Source organism: Haemaphysalis longicornis, unplaced genomic scaffold (assembly GCF_048455015.1).
Source record: "Haemaphysalis longicornis isolate Haplotype H1 unplaced genomic scaffold, Haemaphysalis longicornis Haplotype H1 scaffold_6, whole genome shotgun sequence".
NCBI classification, from domain to species: Eukaryota; Metazoa; Arthropoda; class Arachnida; order Ixodida; family Ixodidae; genus Haemaphysalis; species Haemaphysalis longicornis.
The window spans coordinates 58106610-58134061 of NW_027526407.1; the positions used below are offsets into that span (position 1 = coordinate 58106610).

Here is a 27452-nt window from a genome sequence, read left to right on the forward strand (position 1 = left end):
ACGATTAATTATTAACAGTGACTCTACATGGCTAGTCAGTGAGTGGAAGTGGTTTGGTTTGTTGGGTAAAAATCAGAACAGACTGCTTTCACTATATGTTATGAAGTGGGCGTGACAGTGACCCTGGCTCGTCAGTGAGCAGAAGTGGTTTTGCCGGTTGGGTAAAAATCAAGCATGACTGCGTTGAGGGGCAGACGAAGAGTGTGGAGCACGTCAGACATACTTTTAGCCTGTGTGATCAGTGTACGTGCTTTGTGCCATTGAGAAATTTAGCAGGTATATCCCGTGTATTGTTTTTTACAAGTTTGTCCGACATAAGCGTTAAATCATTCATTCCTTTTAAAAGCAACACGAAGCCAGAAGGTGAGAAAGAAAAAGGTATGCTAGTAATACTAAAGGAAATTCAGGCTATTAGCAATGGTTCAGAACGACATGCAAACAATCTTTGCTAGCATGCACAGTAGCTGACGAAATACTGCAGGGTAACAGTAGCACATGCACACGTGATTACAAAGAGGGTTATGGCATGTACAGGTAAGTGTGTAAGGTTGATTTAGTGCTAATACGCTGCGTGCACACGTAAATAAAAATACCCTGCAAAAAAGATGAACAAGGCAACTGAGGTTAGAGCAAATAGAAACAACTACGCAGAGTCACCTAGATGGTATGCTTATAGCATCCTCGATAAACCGCACCGGTGTGCACCGTCCGTCCTCAATAAACCATGGCGCACCGTCGCAGGGCAATTTTCGGTTGCACCGCCGCGCACCAAGAGAGTCGACGGTGCGCCGGAGCGCAATCCCGAGATGCATCGCCGACGAAGGGGCTTCCTCCGCCGTCTGCTGCAGCGACGGCGCATCGCCGCACTCGCATCAAGGCGGGAGGAGCTGTGTATTGTTGCTGACAAGGATGGCGTGCTTGTGAATTCATCGGGCAACGATGCGACAGGCTCCTAACGGGCGGTAACAATGGCCAGAGATTGTAAATGAGGACGCGAACTTCGTGTACTTCAAAGACGGCTGCATGCATTGCCGGACAGTTGGGCATTGACATTCGTTTCGTTCGATCGAATGATCATGAACTGTCACCGGAGTGCCTAGGCGATGAAGACCTACTTGTTTTGCTGTAACGGAAGGGTGGAATAAAACAGGCACTCGCATTATGGCTCAAACGAAGATGAGAAGCCGCTTGTATGTAGCTGTTTAGTGGTTCCGCAGCCGTTGTTCCGCATGTGTGACGGATTTAAGTTGTGCGTACATATAATCATTGGCCTTCAATAAATACCACTTTCTAATAGCGCTGTGTCTCATTACAGTGCTGTATTGCTACTTGTGAACGTTTTTATGAGTTGATTTCTTAGATTAAGCGATGGCGCCTGGTAGAACCGCCCCGTTTGTCCTCGATCAACGCTCCGTGCCGGTACGCACCGTCGTGGGGCACTGTGCACCGAGCCGGTTTTGGGGGCAACACCGGTGCGTGTTTATCGAGGACGCTATTAGAATGTAGATATAACAGTTCAACACAGCACGTAGCATCTGTTATTGCTGAAGCCACTGACGCATCACCTAGCCTGTCATAAATGGGCACGATCACGTACGTTTGGCGACATCGTAAATTTTGGAGCACACGAACACAACACACGGAAAATGCCACAGTAACTCACGACAGATATCCGGCGCATTTTTTGGCCACGTTTGTAACGACAGGGATCACGGCAAGTTGAAGTGAACGAACGAAAACTCGCTGTCACTGCGACGCACCATTGCTAGCTGATGGGGCTCTAGATTATTCACGTATACACTCCTGCAGCGACACGAATCTGGACACTTGCAGGTCGAGTACGGAGCAGTATCAAAGTATTTGCCTCGCGTTGTGATACCGACACAACACCGTGTATAACAATGGCTGTGATGATAGCATCGATGACTGCGGCGCCAGCAGCTTCACACAAACAAACCTCTGGAAAACTATGACGCACCACACACATCGGTCACGTTTTGAAGGCAACACGGCGCTTCGTACTTCACTGCACATTTTGGGGCAACATTTGGTTCTGATACGTACGTATTTGATATGAAAACATTGCGCTCTGCGCAAGCGCTGACCAGCACTTCGCGTTGCTGCCACGAATAGTCATCAGACTTTGAAGACTGTGAATTACTGCAGAAGATACAAGCGCGGTGACACAGGCTTGGAGCTGAACACCTCATATGAAACGAAAACACAGCGCAGCACCGCACCACTCGTGAGCGACTCCACACAACGCCGACGCTCGTAACATTCTTGCTTGCCTCGGCACAGCGCGAAGCCGGAATATTTCAAATAGGCCAACGGAACAAACTCGGAACAGACAAGCCCGTACTAGAGTGAACTCTACCCGTATGTATGCCAATACGGGGCCAAAATTCGCTCTTCGATGGAATTCGGCCTCTTCTCCATGCCGCTCGTCCGTAGGTCATCCGTAAAACACGTGGTAAATCTATAAAAAGTGCTTTGTTGACACAACTTCTTCTACGCGAGTGTCAAAAACAATAACAAACTCGAGTTTCGCAGAGAAAAATATAATGCAAACATCTACAAAGCATGTCCATGACGTCACGGTAACTAGGTGACGTCATATTAAAAGACAATAAACTCAGGCTAAAAATAGATCTTGATACTGTAATATTAGTGTGTCACTGCCAAAAATATATGCAATACTATTGAAGTAATTGCAATGTAATGCAATTACGCAATTTTTTTTGTTGACGTACGTCACTTCCGTGGGGCGCAGCAGCCAGTTCGGGGGGAATCGGCTCGGAAGCCCCGGGTTGCAGCAGACGCAGCCAAATAAAAATTCAGGAAATCGCACTTTGCGGGTCCATTTGTATTAGTTTTTATTAAAACCAATACGTCTCTATTAGTTTGTATTAGACTCAGGTGTCTATCAGATCTATTAGTATTTGTAAACTAATACAAACTAATAGGTGTATTTATATTAGACTAATACAACTTGTATATGAAACTTATAAAACTGATACAAGTTTGTATAAGACTAATACATGTCTTATACACCTAATACAAAAATGTATAAGACTAATACAAGTTTCTATCAGAATTTTTGCTAGGGCGCGGCTCAAGGTGACCTGTCAGCTGTCCTCAATGGTCAAGAGGTTTGGATATGGGTTGGTGTGTTTCACAGACAGTGAGATGCCTACGACACGGTACGAAAACGGACAGCCACATGTTTGTCTACTGGAATAAAGCTCAAGTCCTTCCAGGTTTTAACTCCCTGTGGACAGACGCGTGTCGTTCGCTCGGAGAAAGAACAGCGGGGATCGAAGGAGTGTCCGCCAGAACATGAGTGCGAATGGGTGCGAAAACAACAAAAAACCGCTGCAACCGCAAGTTTCAGCTCGCTGTGTAGCTGGGAATTTCTCCCGGATGAACAGGCTCAGAACAGCAACGTCACGTGAGCCATGGAGGAATTTTCTTTACTCCATGACGTGTTTTCCACGGTAGAAACGGAAGGCACATCTGCTGCGACGAGCAAATAAAGCAGCGTCACTCCGGGCTGGCGATAATTGTAGCTTTCGCAGTGCTTTCAGACGCGAAGGAAAGAGTGAAAGCGTCTATTGGCTGTGTTGCATTTCACTTTCGCCTACAATTTTGTACGTTTGTAGTTTGTACTTCGCGGTCTTCTCCGAGCACCCATTGCGTACAGCGCCGCCTCGGTTTTTATTTAAGTGGAGTTGCCGTCAACGCAAAAATGCTGTAAATAAATTTAATTTTTATTCATTTTATTCAATAAATACATAAAGTAAAAAACTTGCGTGTCTAGGGGTATTAAAAGTGACGTTTTATGTTTAAATTATTTTTTTATCAACCTACGCACTTTGTATAGAAGCTGTGTATCGACGGCCGATGTTTTTTCAGTCTCGCCGAAAACGGGACCAGCGCGATCAATATGAAATTTCAGCGTCTGCGTTCTCGACAAATTTAGCCGTAAGTTTTGCGCTACAACAGCCGTGAAACGTTTGTCGCGTGCGCGTTTAGTGTCCTATTGTTGTTTCTGGCATCTTATAAGTCGAAATACCGTCGTTCGTGACAAGCCGAATCAGCTCTTACGTTGTCCAGCGCTCGAGCTGACGTTGTTGTCATATTGCTGCATCAAACTGCGTCGCGGTATCTCGTTTAATTGGCACACAAGGACTCCCCACGTGAGCCTGCGTCTTGCAGGGACAATCCTACCCCATTTTATCAGGATACGACTTTCCCTTTCGACTTTAATTAGACGCCGTAGTGGCGGTTTTGACAACGTTACCCGCGCTGGCACGGTTGTCGAGTTGCGTGCCAAGAAAAGGCGTTCAAAATTGCCCGACTTTTCACGTAACAGACTGTCATAGTTGTAAGAAGTAGGTAGGTGGTACAGAATGTGAGATGGAGAAGGGACTCCAGACCCGCACCACAAAAGTATCGCAGGTAGGTAGGTGGTACAGAAAGAATGCCGACTTTGGTTTTATTTGCAAACGCTTGTCGGGCGTTTCTGGTAAGGTGACATTGCAATATCAGCTCGAGTCACGCCAGCCACAGCGAACGGTGAAAAGCGTTTACGTTCATTCACCTGACATCGCGTAACAGAACGTCCCGACAACCTTGTTGAGCCGCAGGCTGTGAAAGGACATGACCAATGGCTCAATACCAAAAGTGTCTGGCCTTGATCGAGTAAAGTTGATGCGCTCAATGCTGCCGCCGTATTTTTAGGCAACCGCCCCCTGACATGCACAGAGCCGCGGAAGCTGTCACCCGAAATGGGGTAAGTGTCCGTTATTAGCTATTATCACAGTGTTAGCCTTCATTATTGTGGTAAACAAATGCTCTGTAGTGTACAGCGTAAGGTGGTTCCGAAACTAGTGCGCCAGATCGTCGAGGGAAAGTTTGATTGCTTTCTGGCCTGAGGACTGGTTCGGAAACGTTGAACTGCTCAGTTGTTTTATTTGCTAATTTGCCTTATAGTACCTGCCTGACAGTTTGTTTAGCGTTGCCAGGTTGCGCCTTTGTGCGGACTTATTCTGTTGTCCTCTGCTCAATATAAGTTTCGTAAAGACGGAAGAACTTGTACTTGCAATGGATGTGGCACTAGTCATTGCATTCAACAGATGCCTCAAGGGAAAGGCTTTAGCCTCGAGAGATGTCATGCACGTCGTAGAGGCGTTATCGCACTCTAAAAACAGTGCAAAAATTAGCCACTAAACTACAAAGAACCATAATGTATTTTTCCTAATTTCAAAAGTGCAGGAGCTGGTTTTTCTATATGCCAATTTTTAGAATTCCTGATAAATGAAACGCTTTTGCTGAAACTGCGCGGTACCATACTCGAGCTTTTTCAGACCTGTCGCATCTGAAAAATTGGTCGCAGACTTTACCGAAAGGGTGCAATGCCTCCAGCATTGCTTGTTGGATATCAGGGTGAGGTGTATGCTGAGGCCTGGGTCTGCTTTTAAAGACAATAGTCTTTCTTGGGCTGCGTTAGCGAGAAAATTTTGGTCTGCCTGTATCATGGGCTTCGGCAGGGTTTTGTCTAGCACGAGGTCGCGGGTTCGAGTCATGGCCGCACCGGCCGCTTTTCTGATGGAGGTGAAGAGCAAAAACGCCCGTGTGTACGAGATTTCGGTGCACGTTAAAGATCCCCAGGTGGTCAAAATTAATCCGGAGCCCTCCACTATGGCGCGCCTTATCGCCTGCCTGCGACGGCGCGTTAAACCCTACAATCAATTAAGAATTTTGTCTTGAAGGAGGCAAACCCATTGTATTTGAGGGGAAAGAAAGTGAGGGAGTGGGGCAGTTGTTGTGGGGTGGCTGGGGGGGGGGGGTGCAGGTGTTCCTTTTGCACCCCCCTGCCGACGGCCATGGTCTGTATGTCTATCTGGCACCTCATTCAACCGCCCGGAGAAACGACAGTTGAAAAAATGCTTGAACACGAAGTATGTACAAACTGGACCATTCCAAACTATTACAGCTGCCGGCAGGCCCCCCACACATCCACAATATTCAGTGCGAAGGAAACCTCAGGTGTACAGTAGCCGACCGATTTTTCGAAGAACCTGGATGGCAACGAAAAATAGTCCGAATTAAAGAGCAGTTCGAAAAATCCGCGAGTCATTACTCCTACGGGACAACTGGCAGTTCCTCAGGAAAGTCTGGAATATCCAGCGAGTATGAAAAAATGGTTGGCTACTGTATACAGGGCAGAATGTAAGTACGTAACTGAGAGTACCGTTGTTCTTTATTGTAGTGAAAGAAAAAAAGAGTTCAAAATGGTGTCACAGAGAGGCGAGATAAAGCAGACACAAACAAAAGATATTGGCTCAAGCTGCTCCAAGCACAGCAGAAATGAAAGGTCCTGAGAGCTAGCACGTGAGACTGCGAATATTAAAAAAAATGGAATTCAATTGGGTTAACCTCGATCACATTTATCTTGGACCCGCCGCGGTGGCTCAGTGGCTAAGGCGTTGTGCTGCTGAGCATGAGGTCACGGGTTTGATTCTTGGCTGCGGCGGCCGCTCATCTGATGGAGGCGAAAAGCAAAAACGCCCGTGTGTACGAGATTTTGGCACGCGTTGAAGATCCCCAGGGGGTCGAAATTAATCCGGAGCCCTCCACTACGGCGCGCCTCATCGCCTGCGTTGTGTCGGCGCGTTAAACCCCACAATCAATCAATCAACGTTTATCTTGGCAGGAGTGAGAGGATGAGGGAAGAGATTGAGGGGTGGGAGAGGAGGAAAGTAGATGTTACATTTCAGGGGCAGCAGAAGGCTGTCACCTTTCGACGACATTTGCCAAGCAAACACGTAGTCAATTTGTTGTGGCTACTGTGCTGAGTTGCGAGTCACCGCTGATTTCATCAGTGCGGTGATCAGGGTGTTGTTAATAAAAACACCCGTAAAAAAAACGAAGTAGACTAACTTGTTGCTCCTTGGCTGCTCCTTTTCCCCGCCTTGTTCCAGACCAGCCATCGCAAGATCGTTCCGGCCGACAGTAGCCGCACCAACAAGGTCATCTCGGCCAGCGGAGCCGACATGGCTGCTCAGCGCGCTCGTCGGCGCAAGGAGCTCGACCTGAAGGGCAATGCGGAGACTTTTGCGGTGCCCAAGGTCAATCTGACCGGCGTGACCACTAGGACCAAGCGAGAGGCGCGGGAGGAGAAACATGTCCAGGACGTCGCGTGCGAGCGGCTACCACAGAAGAACGATAGTCTCAAGGTTGGTATTTCTTTCAGTACTGCCTTCCACAAGTTGGGAAGCTCGGATGGACAATATCCTAGCTCAGATTAAAGGGGCATTGAAGACTAAGTATAGCTTTCTTCAGTTTGAAGGGGCTGGTCTTCAAACCTCTGCAACCATTTACAACCAGTAGTTGCAACCATTTAAAGTTTGGGCATGAAAGGTGGGAACTAGAAAAACCAGCCTTCCAGGCCCAAACTTTAGATGGTTGTAACTACTGCTACAGACCGGATAGAATGACACTCTTCCTCCTCCACTCCACTTGCTCCCTCCACTCGGCTGAGGGGAGGATTCTGCTATGCTTATGCATGGGGAAGTCGATTTCAAGGCTCTCCTCCACTGGAGGCTCGAGTGGAGGTAGGATTCAGAATACCAGGGTTAGTCTTATTGCACTCCTTGATTTGTGCACAGTTCACTGATACCTTGTTTAGCTGCATCACTCCAGCAGTTTTCTTACGAAAGCTGTCAAAATATCAAATATAAAATACAAATAAGTTTCAATGTAGTCGTTTTACACAAAAACAAATTTTATATCTACAATCATAATGAAAAACTACATATATCCTCCCATTTTTATCATAATAACCTTAAAAGCAAAGTTTTTTTTTATTTAAAAATAGTGTGAAAAACGTCTTTCTTTGCTAGAATGGAACTCTGTGAGTTACCACCAAACGCTCAGCTTCTTTCAAACTGAACAATTATATTTTGTCTCCATGGCCCCTTCAAATGCCTGTTGCATCTAAAATTGGTACTTGGGGCACACTTACCATATTTACTCGCGTAATGATCGCACCCCTAGAGTTTGTCATCAAAATAAGCCTTTTTATTTCCCACGCAATGATTGCACCCTGAACTTGCTGCAGCCATATGCCGTATGTGTGCCAAGTCTAGATGATGATGGTCATGCTTACCTTAGTTTCCTCCTCTTTCAAAATGGACATGGCTACGTTATTGCGCGGACTTGATGATATTAGCGATATCGGCAAGCATGAGTTCATTATTGGTGCAGAAGAAACTCTCACTAAATGCGCGTAATGTACTCGCAAGACTTATAAAAAGACGCGCTCGGCTTGCTGCGCCGGCAGCTGTGTCTTGATGTCCCACACTGCGACAGCAGCAGCCACTTATTGGTCGACCTGTTGTCACCTCGCATCAAACTCGTTCCGGTGGGTTCCGTAATTCCGGCGCGTTCCGTAATGAAAACACTGCATTTTGTGTCACTTGGTGGTCATTCGGTGGAGTTTTCATTATGTTTTTATTTAGTTATGTTTATTATGGTCATGAGACTTATCGTAAACATTCTGACCTGCAACTTGCGTTTTCTGCGCTGAAACTTTTTTCGCGAAAAATTTACCTCGCATAAATGAACGCACCCCTAAATTTGCATCATATTTTTGGAAAAAAAGTGTGATCATTACGCGAGTAAATATGGTATCACCCAGCTTGTTTATTTTTCAATACACGGTTTATAAGAATTAATTTTGCCTTTTTTTTTTTTTTTTGCTGATGGAGTGTGTCTGTGTTACGCCTTTGTTCAAAGGGCGATGTCCAGAAGAAGGTTGGTACCGGTGTCAGCAACGTCACGGCGAGTTCAGCGACGTCACTGACCAGTTTTGCGGCAGCCGTCAACAGTGAACTTCGCACCAAGCCAGGTGGGGTGCTCCTAGTGTTCTGTTTTGATCCTTTATGGACTGATACGGACTTTACGGACAGAGTCATATCTGTTAAAAAGCAAAAATCCAGGAGTCAAATGCATGCTCCATACCTGTTGCAGGGGCTATGTTTTCTAAAACGTAAAATGTTCCCGGGTTGCTTTTCTCTGCAGCGTATGTACATTTCTTAAGGCGAGTGGCGCTGAACCGCACTACACATCTTCAAGGAGCACTGACATGAAAATTTTATGTTACACTTTTATTGCTTTTATCGATGCTTAATAGTCTGGCGAACCCGAAACAGCACTTCAAATACTTCAGCGCGCGATAGTTAATTACATTGAACAGCCTGAAAATCATTTGTTTCAAATTCCCGCGCTTTCATCCCGAACGGCGCATATGACAGAATCCCTGCCTGACCTCACCGCTTTGTGCGGACGTCACCGGCGCCCGCTTGAGAGGGTGTTGTGCCCGCTCGCTGCTCCTGGGGCCGCGCGCGTGAAGTGACGTCACGAGTTTTTGAGGAGCGCTGTCGCGTCACTTCTTTTGGCTTCATGGGGTGATGTCACGCTGATGTCCATTTGCTGAGTGCCGCTTCGCGCGCTGCTCCGTCGGCGCGATAAATGAGATCCAATTGAAGTATGTTCTTCGCGTCGCAGGCCGCTCATATTTCAGCCAGGGTATTCTGTTGAGTGAAGGAAGTGAACTGTGCAATAATATTAATGCCACAAATTGGTGTCAGTGCTCCTTTCAGTGTTGCATACCTGAGATGGCATCTCAAGATTTTTCGCCAAACAATTAACCAGAATACTATAATGAACCTAATGCTGGAGTTTTCAATTCAATAAGCACTCCGTCCAATAAGCACTTTTTTGTACCTTTTCTCACAAAACGGGGGGGGGGGGGGGGGGGGAAGGAATTCACATTGTTGCCGCCTACTCTGGGGATTTTTCTTCTCATAGGTACTCCTTAGGGAATTTAAAGGAATACACGAAAGTGCGGAAGTGGAAGTGTTGTTGTGTTAGTAGTGTGTTGATGGAGTAGGGCGGGCCCAACCACATTGTCGTGCTTTCCTGTTGTAAACTCTCACGCGGTATTGATGCGAGGTCAATGCCAATTGCTTCGCACGGGAGCAGCATAGGCTCATTCGTTGAGCTGTCATTCATGACATAGTGTGTTCCAGCAGATCTCCTAAAGGCTCTGTGGTGGCATGGCTTCACAGGACTTGGGAGTGAACTTGGAGGGGGGTGGGTTAATACTCAAATTTTGCGTATTACCCAAAAGGCTACCCACACATAGTGCGGTGTGTGTGTGTAGCCTCTTACTTCGTCCTGTGCTGAGCACTGTTTTGTTTGGGTGATATGAACCAACAAGCCCAAAGACTTCCATTGCCAAATAAGGGTCAAATCAGTCGGCGATTGTTTTGTCCCCCCACTGTTGTTTGGGACACGACAACAGGGTTAGCTGCTGCTGCAAATAAGTAGTGGAAATGGGTAGTTTACGACACCCCTGTCGCAACCCTTATCACAACAGAATGGGGTTAAATATCATCTTAGCTGAATGGCTCCGCTGAAGGTGCAGTTTAAAAGCAAAGTGCTGGGAATTTGGCCTGGTGTTTGTTGTCAGTTGTGGGTAGGCCTAAAGGCCGCATTTATAACTCTTTCATAGTTTTTTTGTTTTCTTTTTTAGCTATTTAAGCTGATGTCGTGTAACTTAGATGGCATCATTCAGCATTGTGGGGTATGGCGGAGCTTTGCAGAACGCTGCTGTGCTGTAGTCTCCGGCCATGAGAGTTGTTTTTTAACCGAGAAAGCACAAGAAATATCGAAAAACAAATTTTGCACTAAAGTGATGTAATGTGGTCAGGAGTGATACAGTAGAGGCCAGCACTCAAAGCATAGTTATCAATGTGTTAACTACATTACATTACATTAGCATTCAAGTGATAAAACCAAATGGAGCTGAAGGCCCCACTACAATTGGCCAGTCGTGCGTTTTAGGGAAAGTTTGGTCGACGGCCGCAAATCGCACCAAGATTTTGTGACGTCATAGAGAAATCGCCGGACAGTGGCTGGAGAGCCGCCATTGCTTCGTCTGCTTCCCTTGATCTTCAGTGTTTGTGACATCGGTCCAAAGCAGTCGTTTTTAAAGGGACCCTGCAACACTCTTTGAGCAGTACAAGTAAACCTGCGCGACGTTTAGATTACACTGCCAGGAATACCTGAGCCAAATATTACACGTGCACGTGAAGCGGTGAGCGCGCAAATCGATGTGAAAGACGCGGAAAAACAAACCGCTCTCTCTTCAGTTGTCCTCATTATGCATGGCCTAAGGGACGTCACATAGGCCATGGCTGCCCGATCGGCTGTCACTGGTCAACTTCGCGGCTAGATTCTCCCATTTCTGTCGTCGTCATCGCTCTGTACGAACCTCTTCTATGCCTGAACCTGTAGGCACAGTTTTGCCGTTTATTTTGTGTTTTGAGTGCGCGCGGAGTTTGAGTGATGAGCTCAATACTTCCCTTTCAACGGGACCACTCGACTACAAATGTTTATTGCTTCAAAAACGCCCTACCAGCCCGAGCGCGCACTTGCGAGCAGGCACCCATGCCTGCTTTTTTGTGGCACCAGACCGGAAATATCCCTCTCCGCGTTGCGGAGAGAAGGAGAAAACTACCCGGCATGTGATATATCGAAGGCCGCCGAAGAGAACGCCGCGAGCCGCCCCCCTCTTCGGGAGAGAGCGCGCAGCTTTCGTCGCCTTGTCCGCGCTCGAGTTGAGAGGGAACGATTATGCGCGATTTCTCATCGCGCGTAGTTTCGTTAATTGTGAACGGATTTTCATAATTCTTGCGGGAGGAGATTTCTGGGACAATAGACTTTATCCCAAAATACAGCACTAGTAGTCGATGGCAAGTGTTGCAGGGTCCCTTTAAGGGGCAGACCGGTCTTAGAGCTATTTTTTAATTTACGAACCAATTTTAATGAAACTGCACAGCATTATGGAGTTTCTTCTGCTGATTTCAAATCTGCAATTACATGTTATGCAAGTTGATTATTTTTTTAGATAATGATTAATTGCCATTATTTTGGTTCACAATTACAAAATAACCACTGTATACAGCAGGGGAGTTACCCCTGGCTGGGCAGACAAATGACTAAAAGAATACAACTTCGGAAGAATTTTTTTGATTTAGCTATTTTTTGGTTATTTTACAACACACTGAACTTCACTCCTCCCACGCTCTGCCAGAAATGGCTCAAAGGTGGCGTCATTTGAACACAACAATAATTTTTCAAAGCCACTATTTGATAAAAATTTTGTTTCCAAAATTGTATTCTCCCTACATTTAGGTATCAAAGGAAAAAAAAACTTACGGTTGTACCTGCTCTGGGTGCCGATATATCTGAGGGCGAAATGCTAGCTTAGCATTGCTAGAAAAGTACCTTTTCATCATCAATATCAACGCGAACTGAGCTGTAAAGCGCGCTTTAAAATGCTATTCACAATAAAATATGGGGCCTTATGATGAGTAAATTTGCAGACTGATAGAAAAATGGATGTGGATGCCGCAAATGCCATTTTCCAGAAAACGGTTTTTTGACCGTTTTTCGGCCCCAAAGACCCATCTGCCCCGTTAAATGAACCAAACTTGTATTTAACCTCGTGGCTCCTTTGAGCTGAGGATTTCTCTTTTTTGTCACGATTGTGGCGGGCACGTCACAGATCTGGGACACTCAGCTGTGTGTTCGCTCTGTCCCTTGCCTCCTAGCCCAACTTTCCTTTCGCTGTTTGGCTCTCTTTCTTTCAGATCTGATGCACCTGGGGTCGATTCAAGACGATATGAAGGTGTCCTGGGACTTTGCACCCGAGTCCCACATGTTGGCGGATCCCCGGGTGGGTGAATTTTTGTGGTGAATTCTAGTGGTGATAGCCTTTCTGGGGCCTTTTTTTCTTACATGTGAAAATTTTGGTCTGTCTGTCTGCAACTCGTTCCAACCACCCAACCAAAGTGAACGAACGCTTGACCACGAAGTTCGGAGACAGGATTTTTCCAAACGAGCAAAACCACTGCCAATATGTACAGTTCAGCGCAAAAATAGACAGGGACTAGAAAAGACGCAACACAGGAGCGCTTTTTTGCGCTGAATTGTACATAATGCAATACCAGCTAGGCCAGTCAATTACGTTACTAAATCACTGCCAATGGCTCGTTCACGTCCACATTATTGAGCGCAGAGGAAACCACGGGCCTATTTAAGGTACAACATAGGGACACAGCCAAAGATACCAGTGTTCTTTTAACTGGGAATGCAGGTTGAGTTGGTTGTTACCGTAGCAAGTAAAAGAAAAGTGCTAAAAGTGGTGGCAAAGAGAGGTTAGGCGGAAGCAAACACCAAAACAGAACATGTAGGCTCGAGCTGCTGCTAGCACAACAGAAACAAAACATCCTCGCATATAAAAAAAGATTCAACCACCTTTGCAGTTGCGATGCAAAGACTGAGAAACAGCGGACCTGGTGGTCGTTACTAGCTTTAACTTGGCTTCTGTTAGGTCTGCCCATCTTATCGGTAAATCGGACACTGATGCCGCAGAGCATCTCTCTCAACTAGGAGAACACCTGCACATCAGGGCTTAAATCATCACTGGCGCAACCAATCCCAGATGCGCACCTATCCACCCGAACATTTATGCCACGACGAGCACTCCCCACACTTGCTCTTCGGCTCCTTGCCTCCTCCCCACTTTCCATCAAACTTCTCGGCATAGCATTTTCTTCCTCTCCTCTTTGCTGCAGAGAGTTTTGATCAACTCCTGGCATGGATGGAACTGAAAGAGCTCTGCTGTTAACCCTTTGAGGGTCACGGCCGTACATGTACGGCATCGGCAAACACTTTCAAAATGGTCAATGACGTACATGTACAGCAGCGCTTGTATCTTTAAAAAGCGCGCCTTTTTCACCAACTTCTCTTGCTTGTAATGTGCTGCCACACTTCGGAAATACGTCAAAAATTTTTCTTGTGCCGATGGCTCTTCTTTTTATTTTTTGATTTACCGTATTTATTCGAATCTAGGCCGGCCCCGATTCTAAGCCGACCCCCGAAAGTCCGAAGGCGCGGAAAAAAAAAAAAAAAAAAAAAACTTACCTCGAATGTAGGCCGAACAAAAAGGCGAGGTCAGCGTTCACAAAAAGAAAACATGTTTATTGAACATGAAGATGCGGTGCTGGAACTCAATCAATTTCTCTTCAAAATCACCGGGCAACTTCTGGACGATTGAGGTTCGACGACGGAGGCAAAAGCCGAAGTGCTTCATGAATTTCTGTAGCCAGCCCCGACTGGCTTTGAAGTGTGCCCCGCGATAAGCCTCGTTCCGTCAAAAGCTCCCTTGATTTTTGCCTGGAGCACTTCCGTCGTTATTGGAAGGGCAGCTGCTCGCTGCATCTGAACGAAGTCAGCCAATGCCATCTCCATTTCATGGTGACGGCATTCTCGTGGTCCGGTGATTGCCAACCTCGTTGCGGCGCACGCAAATATCCTCTCCTGTTGCGTCCTCCAACGATGGACATTTTTTTCATCCACGCCGAAGTCCCGCCCGGCTTGAACGTTCGACGACAACTCCGCAGCTAAAACAACTTTTCTTTTAAAAGCGGCACTATAATGGCACCGCTTCTTTTTGCGCTGTCAAAACTGAACGCCACACCGCACGCAGGCCACTGTCCGCACAATTCAAAATGGCGGCCTATGGCCCTTAAGTGGCTACTGGCTCATCTAGTAATGGCTACAATACTTTCTTTTCTGGGTGGCGGTAGCTGCGCGCCACTTCCCTAGCTCCCTTGGCGCTAGCTGCGCGCCACTTCACTTGGAAATTGGCGTGTATTTCAAAATCCTCGAATCCAAGCCGACCCTGGAGTTTGATATATCAGTATTTCAAAAAAACTATCGGCTTAGATTCGAATAAATACGGTACTTCGGCGCGCCGGCTATCGCTTGCGCATCTGCTAACGAGGGGGCGCACTGGGTATCGCCCACCGAGTACCCGGGCGTCTCTCGCTTCTTGCGCCTGCCACAGACCAAGGTCGCCTGCGAAACTGATGAGGCTCTTTTCTCGTTTTTTTGTATTTTATGAGCGGTGCACCATCTATTGCTCCCGCATCCGGCCGCGCGCGCCGGCGGGAGTGCAGCGGCTGGTTTCGTTATCGTCCTCCGGGCGCTTACCGCTTTTTGCGCCCGCAAAACTGATGTCTGATTTTGATTCACTCAAAAGGTGCTGGCTTGTTACTCTCTCATTTTTATTTAGAATTTTTCTTGGGTAACGCCATAATAAACCACGTGTATGTAACAACACAAAGGGTTTTTTGTCCCTTTACGGTCACCCAAAAAAATTTGATTATATTTTCTTGATATAGATTCGTTTGAGAATTTAAATCGGCAATTAAAAAAATCTATCCTGGGGGGACGCATTTGGCGAAAAAATTCGACCCTCAAAGGGTTAAAAACAAAGCCGATTGTTTAAGAGAAAGATGGTTAAAAAGCGGTGCTTTGTTCGTGCAAACTTAGTCAAATTATAGTAAAAAAATCTATGCTCCTACAGTCCAAAGTCCACTTCAACTCAGCCAAAGTCGAAAGCCAATGCCGCACCACTAACCCACAGTAAATGCGCAATCTATGATACTGCAATCGGATAGACGACGGATTCCTGACGCAAGGGATCCAGGTTCAATTTTAACCATGAAAACTTCTTTGTTTTAAGTGCAGAGCACTTTAGGGGCTCACCTTGTTGCCGTACCTCGCTGTAACGCTCGATGTCAAGCGACTGCCGGAATCAGGCGGCGTAGCGAGATAACGGACCCAAGTAGCGCCCGGTGTACCGCTGTGGAGCGTCCCGCAGAGGCTTCGATAGCCAAGGGGTTTATATAGTCATAAGCGTTCGAAACTCTTAAACCACTGGCGCTTGTCATACATCTCCTCGTTGTTTAACGCATAGAAAACTGTAGGTACATTTGAGGCAAAATATACTCAAATATCTGCGTTCATTTAGTTAGGACCGCTCGTTTGATTGGTTTTTACGACAGTAAGCAAAAAAATGTGGCAGTGCAACCCTGACACGTGCGGGAGGAAAAGCGAGCACAAGAAGAACAGAACTCCCGCTGGCGCAGTTTCAGGCAGGGGGCGTGCGAGCACTGCGAAGGCGGGAAATTTGAAATGCGTTGGGTGGTAGCAGTGAGCAGATAATGGCGCCACAGCCCATTATGGCGAATCACTTTCTCTGCACTTCCGTCAGCTTTCACGTTGAGTGGAACGAACGGCTTCAATGTGTCTTTGTATTGCATTTATTGCGAGTGTATCGTTTTTCACATTGTCCTTTGCTTAGAGGGCTCCTCCCAGTCATTAGTGACTCGGCAAGGTCTAAGTTATTCTGTGCTGCTGAGAAAAGAGTTTGTGTATTGACTGGGGTTGGAGAAGTTGTGTATGTCTTTCGGGGATGTGAGATACAGACATCACCGTGAACGCTTGGTATGGGAGCGCACTAAAAAAACGGAACAAGACACACAAAGTGTACAGTCAGTGACTCCGTTGCAAGCACAGGAAAAAAACACCGGAGCTTATTAGATTAAGCGCTTGAAGTTTCGAGCATCGAAAATAATTTACCGCAAAAAGACCGTCTTTTCAGAAAGGGTTTGAATTGACACAGAAGTTACGTTTGCTCCCACAAAACCTGCGTGGGTTTCTTCCGTAGTGAATTGCTCTTTGTGTTTTGCGGTATTACAGGCGGAGCCAATCGGAGCCCTCCCGGTGGCCACACAAGAATACAAGCTTCTTGAAGATCTTCTGTTTGTCATGACGGTACTTATTTATTCTTCTTTCTGTTTATTTCTTCCTAAGCTGATTAAACTTCCAAAGTGCCCAAAGGCATTATACAAAGCACGCTATGACTTTGCTTCATTCATAAGAGTGGGCCTTTCACGCTAAATTGTTGTTCAGTGCAAGATGCTGCTGCTATTCATGTGTAATCTGCCATTTGGCCAATCCCCTTGGCCAATCCGTTTTATGGTGCCACGATTTGCAGTGCCCTTAAAGTTCCTGGCCAAAAGTGAGGAGTGTTGCAACTCCACAGTATGGGGGGATTGGAACAGGCCAGAAGGAACCAGGAGTATGCTAGTAATGTAGCACGACTCTAGTAAAGCAGTCGGATGGGGCGTGTGTGGCAATTCTCTTTTGGGGCTTCAGTAAAACATGTTTTTGCAAGTTGGGGCGTACTTGTTCTGGAAATTAGAGTGCGATAAACACGACGCCACAGAACAACAGCGGGACGAGGGGGGAATGCAGCTGTCGACAAAACTGGCTTCTAAGTCTGAACCCTGCTTGCTTCAGCTTCTTTTCTGTCCTAGTGCAAAGTCTAGAAAATTTAAAGTGCAGAGCACTTTAGCAGCTCGCCTTGTCATCATAGCTTGCTCGCCGTACTCAAGTCAAGCCACACGGTGTTCTGTCGTCGCGGCGTAACCCAAAGGCTTCGAAAGACAAAAGGTTTATATAGTCATAAGCCTTCAAAACTCGAGAACCGCTGGCACTTGTCTTACATCTCCCCATTGTTTGGCGCAAAGAAAACTGCAGGTACATTTGAGGCAAAATATACGTAATAACCGGCAGCGCCCGCACTCGTTTAGTTAGGAACACTCGGTGGGTTGGTTTTTGCGATAGTAAGTGAAAACAGTGGCGGCGCAACGCCGGCACGTGCGGGAGGAAAAGCGAGCACAAAAATAACAGAACTCCCGCTGGTGCAATTTCAGGCAGGGGGTGTGCGAGCACTGCGAAGGCGGGAAATTGGAGGAATTGCACTGGGTGGTAGCAGTGAGAGGACAGCAGCGCTACAGCTCATTATGGCGAATCACTGCTCGGCACTTCCAACAGCTTTCACATTGAGTGGAACAGCTTTAGTTTTTTTGGTGGTGTTCTTGCAAATGAAGGCGAAAAACTGGTTGTGGATTTGTAAAAAGGAACCCTACAGTGAGGGAATTCACTGTGTGTGATGTTGTGCAACTGTTGTGGGTGTTGAAAAACGTTTTTCTATAAACCTTTTTTTTTGCCCCGTGTTCCTTTCCCTTTCTCTCTCTCTCTTCCTACAATCTCACCGAAGGGTGTGGATGGCACCTACATTCGTTCCCAACCGCTCCTCAGCTTGCAAAGTGAACGAACCTTCACCGTCGACGAGTCGGCCGGTGGGTGCGCTTTTTATATTTCCGCATGACGCTAGCCATCGTAAAAGTTGTCGCGAGTGTTGGCCTGGCTTGCGACTTGGCTTCTGCTGGCTTGCGATTTCTACCGGCCAGTCAGCTGCGCCCTTCCCTTATCGATTTTTTTTTTCCCCGGCATCTGGCTTATCACTAATACAAAGTTTCCAGTAAGCTGTTTAGGCACGCATGAATTTTTTGCATGCGTAGAACACAGTGTGCTGCTGCGTATGTAATTCGGCCAAACGGCTTTTTATCTGTTATCATCAATGTTGTGTTATTGTTATCTATGATCATTATCTGTGATTTGTACATACCGTAATCTTAGCTCTGATTTGTATGAAGGCGTGCTCCCTGTAGGGGTAAAGTGTTACAGCAGATAGAATAACAGACAGAAGCAACAACAGAACACTGACAATTTTTTTTTTTTGAGATTGATGATGTGGCGTTTTAAGCATTGCTGCTGGACAAATGTTTACTAACTATACTTTTACACGGATAACACAATTTGGGATGTACTTCTAGCAACAAAGCTTTTATTTTCGCAGCCACGGGCATCTTTTCAGCTTGTTCTCGTGCCAAGCCAAGTAAGATTGGAACGTTTCTCAGCCGTGCCGCGCCATTTGTAGTGCACCTTTCCGTAGACACTAGTGCCAGATTTAGCTATAGGTTGTTTTGGTGGGAAAATCTGTGGGGTGGGGCATTTGATTCAATTGATGTGCAAGAGGTTGATGAAGGGGGAACAGCGAAGCGATTGAGGAGTGAGTAGTGGTGCCTAGAAACTTGATTGTCAATAAATGGATTCGAGTGATTGGGGGGGAAAAGGGGGACATAATTGGGTAGGCGTATTTGATGAATGTGTGGGATGGTGCTGCTGATGGTAATGCTGATTTCTCTGTTCATGTGTGCAGAGCCTTCTTTGCGGGACATGGTGAAGAAGATTTTCCCCCTCTGCAGCCACCATTCACTCGTAGTGCAGTTTGTGGAAGGTGAGTAGTCCTGGCTTGTTATGCTCCTGCAGAGCATTTCAGTTAAAGTGGCTCTGGTGTTGGTATGTTAGATGAGTGTGAACATGGGGACCATTAATCCACAAGGAAGCCCTTGCTTAGCAATTTTCGTTGGGTCTTGTGATTGCGTTTGAATGTCGTGATAAGGGAGGCAGGTGAGTAGAAGTGGGTGTGAAGCTTTTAGACGCCTAGGTAACTTATTCGTTCATATTAGGTCCTTTGTCCTTCAAATGACGAATTCTGTACTAAAGTCTAACGGTGTTATGAAACAGACTCCGAAGTTCATGGTTGAAGAAAAAGACGCAAACTTCTAATTCCGTGTTTTAATGATGAATTTTGAGCTTTCATAACCTCTGAAGCAACACAAACGTGAAGCAACCCTTATTGCACCCCTGTCTTCCTGTAGATTATGGTTGCATAAAAGATTAAGCACCCAGTTAGCAGTATTGCTGTAAACTTCAAGAGTTAATCAGGTGATTTACACTGTTATAAAGATTAAATTTGTTAATTCCACCAATTGTACATTTTTGTGCGGATACAAGGCACTACACTGTTTTTATAGAAGACCTCGTTAAAGAATGCTTCTGCACTAAAAATGGAGTCGTTTGAAGATGTATAACACGAGGGACAGAAGAAATGCTCTTCAATGACACTGCCAATGCTAGCCGGGTAAACCACTTAGGTGCTATGACCTATGTACTCAAGAGAATGGATTGAAAAGAAGACAAAAGGCATGGTGATGCGATGAGAATGTGGAGAGTAATCTAGGGTGTCTTGACTGGTTCTGCACTTTGCAGGTATACAAGGAGACATTGTTACAAGATGTGTGCATGTACCATGCAGCCCTGTCAAAATTGCCGGTTGTAATTTAGAATATGCCATCATCGCCATCATCATCATTGCAGTCATAGTTGTTCATCTGGGGAGGGCTTACGCCTAAGAAATTTCAAAAAAGTGTGTTATCAGTGGAAACATAAATGGGAGATTAAGCCAGCGTGGTGCAGACCTGTGAGAACAGCTGATTGTAACGGCCATCATCATAATCATCACCGCCTTCATTCTAGTTTTCATCTCGCGTGCAACTAGGAAAGTTAGCAAAATTTCAGTTGCTCGCAGTAAGTTTCCAAGAGGTGCGGGAAGTTATTGAGCAGTTTCATATAAACTACCAAATGTTATGGGGTTAGCCTCATCATCATCATCATTTCTATTCTTGTTTCGCATCTGACGACGTACATCCTGGAGATCCAGGAGAATTGACTCATTTGCAGTGGTGTCACGCTATACTCGGTTACAACTTAAGAATGGCAACGGAAGTTGCCGCTATGCCTCATCACCGCAGCCGGATGTTACTCCGCGCAGCACAAGTAGAACGTTACAGGGAATATTTTGAACGTGGCACAAGCTGTTTTCGTAACTTTTTGGACCTGATATGCCTGTAAACTGCTGCAGCTACTACAAACAAACGACGTGAGAAAAGGCATACGATATCACGCATTTGTAGCAGTCTCTTTTCAAAGCATGTGCCTGTTGACATCCTGGTCCGTCGGTTAGGTGGAGTGATACTGCACATGAGCAGCTATTGCCGTTTTTAACTTGTTCCCGAGTATAGGAGATCAGGCAGTTTTGTGAAATCAAGTGTATTGCAGTCATCATCATAATCATCACCACTATCACTTTCATCCTGGTTTTGCACCTGACGAAGCCTAATATCCTGAATATCCAGGATTAGTGAGTCGTTTGCAGCAGTAGCACTGGGAGATGTGGAAATTTTGTGGAAACAGGTTATGGTAACAGCAATGGTGATGGTAATCATGGTGACCTGACCGTTTCTGCCTTGTAGTGAAGGAAGCATGTGGTCATGGCCTGTTGAGTTGTTTGCAGCAGGATTACGTGGAGACAGGGCAGTATTGGGGAAAAGACTAAGTGGGATGGTTATCATCATCATCACCCTTCTGTATTGCAGAGAAGGTGGAGTGTGGCCAGGGCAATCAGGCCTGGTGGTGGCCGTGAAGTTGTTTGCATTAGTATTACTAAGGGATAATGCATTTTAGCTGATTGTAACGACTACTATCCTCATCATCACCGCTTGTGGCCTCTGCTTTGGAAAGAAAAAAGGAACTTAGTTGGGCAACCAGGCCCCAGTGGTTGCCGTTGAGTTGTTTGTAACAATATTACTAAGGGATGATGCAGTTTAGCCGATATTTACGGCTACGATCATCGTCCTCATCATCGTCATCGCCACTGCCGCCTGCAGAGAAGGAGGAGCGGGGCCAGGGCCTGGTGAACCAGGCGTTGGCAGCGGCCATGCGCTCCCTCCTGGAGGACTACCTGACGCTGATCGCCCAGCTGGAGCACAAGCTGCTCAACCAGGGCTCCCTCAGCCTGCCCAAGGCCTGGTTCTACGTCCAGCCTGCACTGGCCTACATGGGCGTGCTGGCCGGCTGCGCGCAGGCCGTCTGGGCGGTGGGTGCTCTCTCTCTCTCTCTCTTTCCTTTCTCTCTCTATATCTCTTTTTGTCTATATATCTCTCTTTCTCTCTCTCAAATCTTCAAGGGGAGAAGGGTTGTCCTTGTCTGTAGGCAGCGGATTGAATAGCATCCAAGTTAGTGGATAACTGTCCTAGGAGAATGGGATTGTCTTGGGAGTAAACGCTTTCTACGAGGAAATAGAGGGGGAGGGGCATTCTCTGGTTCTGTGGCTGAGTTCTGCTTCATAGGTAGAATAAGTAGTATCAGATATCTGTATCAGTGACGAAGTGACGAGGAACGAAGGGAAGAGGAGATGGAGGAAGTGGGTGTGGTCTTGTCTCAGTTCATTGCCAGCTTGGGAAGTGGTCTTAGGTGGTGGCTGCTCTCTGTTCTGTGGCACAAGTTGGCGTTACAGAATGGATACTGGAACTACGTGAAATGTGGCAAATGTTCCACCATGGGGGGCTTTTTGAACGCGAGAGCATTTGTATGCAGACTCAGCGAAGACACATGTCTGTCGTTCTGTAACAGTGCAGATGGATATACGTTAAACAGACCTTAAGGTCTTTGTATTTACATACAAGGCGGCTTTTATGTACCCTGACAAAAATCTTCTCATCAATGCATTTTTGCTTTGGTGATGATGCTGACTCTGAAGGCGCTCAGTGTTCAAGCGTGCCCTAGGGCACGGGGGGGTTTTAAGTGGGCAGTTGATAAAAACCCTAGGGCTTTAACCTTTGATGTCAGGTTTGCTTACACTGCTACTTGAACAATGTCCTCCGCGTGATTCTTGTATGAATGGTGGCCAAGGCCACCTTTTTAAAGAGGCCAGGCAGACAAAGTGCAAATTTGTTTTATTCGAAAGATTTCGTATTTTATAGTGCCCCCAGTGCTTGTCCAGAAGCGAATGATGCCGTATTCACTGACAAATTAATTGATTTAGGTTAAAATTGTGATTCTCCCGCCAAATCATCTGTTTTCGGGACGTTTGCAATGAAGTCATGAGGGTGGGTATTTGAACTTAGTGCGTCATTCGGCTCTGCAGCCTTGCTTACCGTCAGTCCTCCCAGATGGCGCTACCATACTCAGCCACGGACCGTTGTCCGCCGTTGCTTTGTTTTTGATCGTATTGGCACCTGGCTTGTTTTTGTTGCGGCAAAAAGTAATTGTTTCGTGAAACATGGTGTTCGCTTGACAAATATGGTCACATAAGACATCGTTGCTTATTCCAATCGGCCAGTGTCGTGTGAGACAACCCCCAAGCACCACAGTGTTATGCGGCTAAAACAAGCATAGTGTGCCCAGTACCAACAGTAGTATGCACGTTTAAGTGTTCGTTCGTTACTTTAATTATTCACCCCACCATTCTTACTGCTGTAAGATGAATATGCATTACATTTAACCGCAAACAGCTCGTTCAGCAAGCTTATAAGCCCTGCCTAATTTGCGTTAGCTTTTGCCGGCCTCAGCCAATCGCACAGCAGGGCATATATGACATTATAGGTTCTGTTGCGGGAAATGAGCTAGCGGGTCGCATGGCCATTCCCTTTTTTTCTCATTATATAACCTGTTTGAGCGAAGCGTGCGGTAAAAGTGGTGTCAGTATGATTCTAACGAGGTAATCTTCCGAATGAACCAATCTTGTGTTTTGTCCGCATGGCCCCTTTAAAGGCACTCTGGTGTTTAGCGGAGCTGTGGGTGTGCTTACGCATTATCAGACAGTTCCCTCTGGGGGGAGTTTTTGAATATTTTTTTTCTTGTAAATATCTTTTTCTTGTAATGTGGCTCACTTGCTCACGGTTCTTGATTTACACGTTGCCTGCAGGGAAATTCTCACGGCGGAAGGACGCTGAGCGTGTTGCATGAACGGGCCACATCTCTGACTGGGTAAGGAAGCTCTCCCCGTTTCCTCGAATAATAACAAAACCTTAATGCCTCTTCCTTTTCTTGTTTTTCAGTTGTTTTAGAGTTGTGACTGAAGTGTTATGAAGAATAAATAGCTCCTTTGCCTTTTTACCATCACCATAACTTCATTACCATTGTCCATGCACTTTGTTTTTTTGTTTTTTGCTTTGCACACCTGCAGAGACACCAAAGCAAAGGAAATCTGCCTCTACTTAGCCAAAGCTGTAAGTATTGTTTTTTTAAAAAAAATTTTGCGGGGACCAAGTGCGAGAACAAATTACCGTATTTTCACGCGTATAACTCGCCTCTGCATATAATCCGCACCCCAACTTTCAGGCCGCCGGAAGAGAAAAAAAAATCCTTGCGTGTTGCCCGCACATTTGATACAGGAAAGGCTGCACCAAAGCTGCACCAAGCAACACATCACATGCTATTGAGACAGAAAAAGTGTATATTTAGCGAGTAGAATACACTGACTGCAAGGCAAAAGCCACAATTCACTGAGAAAGGCCAGTTGTTTGAGTGCGCTCGTTTTTGTTCTTTCTTCCTTGTCCTTGTTTGTTTTGCGCAATCACTGCCATGGAAGGTTTAGTCAGTGTTGCTGCATAAGAGCTTCGCGGCACAACGCGCATTGCCGTGAACCTGCACTAAAAAAAAACTTATTATTCACACCCCTACTTTGCCACTGAAATTTTCGCATTTTTGGTGCGGGTTATACGTGCAAAAATACGGCAACTTATTGGATATAGATTGCACTTCCAAAAGTACATATATATAATATACCACTCAAGGCCAGCCCCGGTAGTCTGCAAAGGCAGAAAATGCAGAAAAAGTGCAAAAACGGTCATCTACACCCTGTATGTTTTTTTCTGCCCTATGATTTTGGACATCAGAAACGACGACGAAACGAGGTTGACAGAACTTGTTTAAGTGTTTAATAACTAAATAAAAATAAATAAAAACGTTGAGATTGGGACATGTATATGGAATTATTTCGTGCGCCAACTTCTGCTGAGTACAGTTTAAAAAAAAAAACAACTTCAGCTAGCAAACACTACAAAAAAAATTGTCTTGCTACCGCTGACAGTCGGCTTGTGGTTCGATTTAGGCTTTTCGAATCTAAGTACCCCCTCACTTTAGGCATCGCAGTCGTGGAAAAAACGGGGGCTTAGAATCGAGTAAATATGGTATATCTTATATTTTGTTTAATATTTTGTCAACAGAATAGGGAGCATGAAATCTGAGTTTGAGATGATTTTTGTTCTTACGTTGCTTATTCCTGTTCCACTCAGGGTTGTGCTGGTCTTTAAATGACGAGTTGTATCTGTATGTACGACAAATATTTATCCTGGCATACTTAACAAATGGTGGTAACACGAGATCTCTCACTCCGTCTAAAATAAGCTGTAGAGGTGGAATCTAAATTTTCCACCGAGTACAGCAATTGTCCGGACATACGTTAAGAAATGTCAAGTTGTGCTTTACATTTGGGAAAATTCTCCGACGCTTCGGTGTAAGTGTTTCTTTTTATTTTCAAGAGTAATTGTGAATTTGCAAAATAAATTGCAAGAAAGGTTTCAAACCGAGGTTAATTTGCAAAACACCTTTGAGGTCCTTGTTCTCGAAAAAATTTTCCACTTGTCTCTTGTCTTGTTCGTGAAAACGTTTGAAGCATGTGTAAGGCAGGCTGGAAGGATTTTTACACTACAGAGCTGACTTAACGAAGTCTCGCACAAACCATTTTTCTCGGTGTGGAGCTAACGGCTACGCATTTTTGTTGTCTGAAAATTGCGAATTTTTTTCTTCACAGTGTCTTCCTACTACCCATAAGGGCACTTGGAAGGGTGATTTGTGAGACATCGTATACTGGCAGCCCTGTGAATAGTTTTTTTTTTTTTTGGTTCAACATCATAGTTTTTTTATATCTCGTGGTTTTTTGTTCCTTCAGGCGTCTGTGCCGTATTTCACCATGCTGGAGAACTGGGTCTTCAGGGGCCGCATTAACGACCCGTTCAAGGAGGTAAGTCAATTAGTTCTACTCCTGAAAGAAATGTTTCAAAACAACAACAACAAAAAAAAACCCCGGGTCATCTCCACTAAAGTGAAACCTGTGGAGGGGCGAAGCATGCAGTGTATAAGTGTATTCTTGGTTCCTTGGCATTTTCGCGAACAGAGATGAAACCTTTGAGAGGTAGAGGTATACAGCTTTGCTGTATACCTCACGAACGCACGAAGCGTTCGTGAGCGAGGCGTTAGAAAACGAGTTTCCGGGGGTTTAGTACCGTGACTACATGAGACGCCAACAGCCCCAACCCCTCAGGGGCTTCGCCCCTTCTTCCCGTAGGGGAACCCTGAGTAGTATGCGAAGCAGCCATGGGGACGACTGAAGTTCCCATTAGTGTTCAGTTCGTCATTTCCGTTGACGTTCAGCTTCGCGTGCCTTCGTTGTATCAGTAGCTTATTGATGTAGTTTGAATGAATGAAGGACATAAGGCGCGTTCGTAGCACATGCTCCCGCCTCGGTTTGTAGCGCAGTGGGAAGAGCGCCACGTACCTCCCGTTGCGGCCACAGAGTCGTGGGATCGAAGCCGGGCGCCACCTAACTATTTCTTTTTATAGTGGACTGCGCTGACGTCAGCCCAAACGCTGACGGGGCTGAAGAGACGCGCATGCGCAGTAGAGGGCGGACGGTGGACAACGATAACGAGAAAGGGAGGGACACAGCCCCGAGCATGAGATGCTCCGCATCTAAAAAACCGAAGAGCACATTTTTTAAAACATGACTGGCTGCCATACTGGTTGCTTAAGCATTCAGATTAGCAGTACTGCTTTTGTTTTGTTTATAAACAAAACTATATAGATGAAGTATGTAGAAAAAATTATATAGTGCTTAGCAGCCATGGGGTCTATGTTTATGTCTTAAGCAGCTATGTTTATGTTTATGCAAACTAGGTAGAATGTAAACAAAAAAGTGAAAAATCTGCCACTAAGGCATCTGTTCCTCCAGACACCAAGAAACGACAAACGTGCTCCCTAAAAACGGCAAGTGTAGCTGCGTCAGCAGTTGATTAGTTTGGAAAATTGCGCAATAGCTGATGTGGGAAAAAAAAAACAGGAACAATGCTTCTCGAGTCTTTTATTCCTTTGGGTGATGGTTAAAGAAAGAATGCTTGAAAGGAAAGCTGTAATGATGTATGGCGTGTTTAGGCAGGGGTGGGGATTTCCGCGGCTTCCACGGCATGCTTTACAAGCAGTCCGCTCTGTCTACGTGAAGTAAGCCTTAACTTTGCAAAATTGAACTGGAATTTTTCTATTTTTTTGCGTCCAGTTCCTGGTTGGGGACAAGAGCAACGTGAAGAAGGAAGACATGTCCATTGACACCAGCGACAAGTATCCTTTCCTGTCCTCTTAAGCAGTACTCTGCTTATTTGTATTTTAGTACATATAGTACAGTGTAGACCATTTATAATGTAACCGCTTATAGTGCGGGACCGGATATAACACGGGTTGTTGTGACCACCGGTTCACCTCCCATAGAACTCAATGCAAAGCATACTGCTTAGGATGCGGTTGGCCGAAGCACAATACCGTTTATGGTGCGGTTTTCTGGCAGGGCTGCTGATCGACCGGCGCAGCTGGGACATCATTTTATGGTAGCAAAAGAAAAAAAAGGGATGAAATCGGCCATCTGACGTAGTGCGCACCCCTTGCTCTCCTGTAACATCGACACACAACAAAAGAATAGGCACCCTTTAGTTCACGCGTACGTGATAACCACAAATGACCTTGCTTGACGCACCTCGGAAGATACCAACCCCCGTCCCCGTCCGCGCGCGTTAAGTTGTTTCTATTAAACGTTAACCGCATGGCCCGTTTTCGCACATGATTTGGGCGAAAACGGCGTTGCGCATGCGTTTTTTTCACGC

The 27452-nt window shown here is 45.9% G+C and overlaps 1 protein-coding gene across 3 annotated transcripts in view; it reads left to right on the forward strand.

The window, feature by feature from the left end:
- The first annotated feature begins 3887 nt into the window (after positions 1-3887).
- Positions 3888-27452, forward strand: part of LOC144142751 (gamma-tubulin complex component 2-like) — a 60036-nt gene continuing 36471 nt past the window's right edge. For all 3 annotated transcript variants that reach the window (XM_077674443.1, XM_077674444.1, XM_077674445.1), the window contains exons 1-13: positions 3888-3984; positions 4744-4795; positions 6987-7241; positions 8803-8914; positions 12726-12811; positions 16687-16761; positions 18053-18134; positions 19058-19135; positions 21408-21616; positions 23447-23508; positions 23708-23750; positions 25475-25546; positions 26855-26916. In XM_077674443.1, coding sequence (XP_077530569.1) covers positions 4760-4795; positions 6987-7241; positions 8803-8914; positions 12726-12811; positions 16687-16761; positions 18053-18134; positions 19058-19135; positions 21408-21616; positions 23447-23508; positions 23708-23750; positions 25475-25546; positions 26855-26916 — 1172 coding nt within the window. In that variant the 5' untranslated portion in view covers positions 3888-3984; positions 4744-4759. The remainder of the gene's footprint in view (positions 3985-4743; positions 4796-6986; positions 7242-8802; positions 8915-12725; positions 12812-16686; positions 16762-18052; positions 18135-19057; positions 19136-21407; positions 21617-23446; positions 23509-23707; positions 23751-25474; positions 25547-26854; positions 26917-27452) is intronic.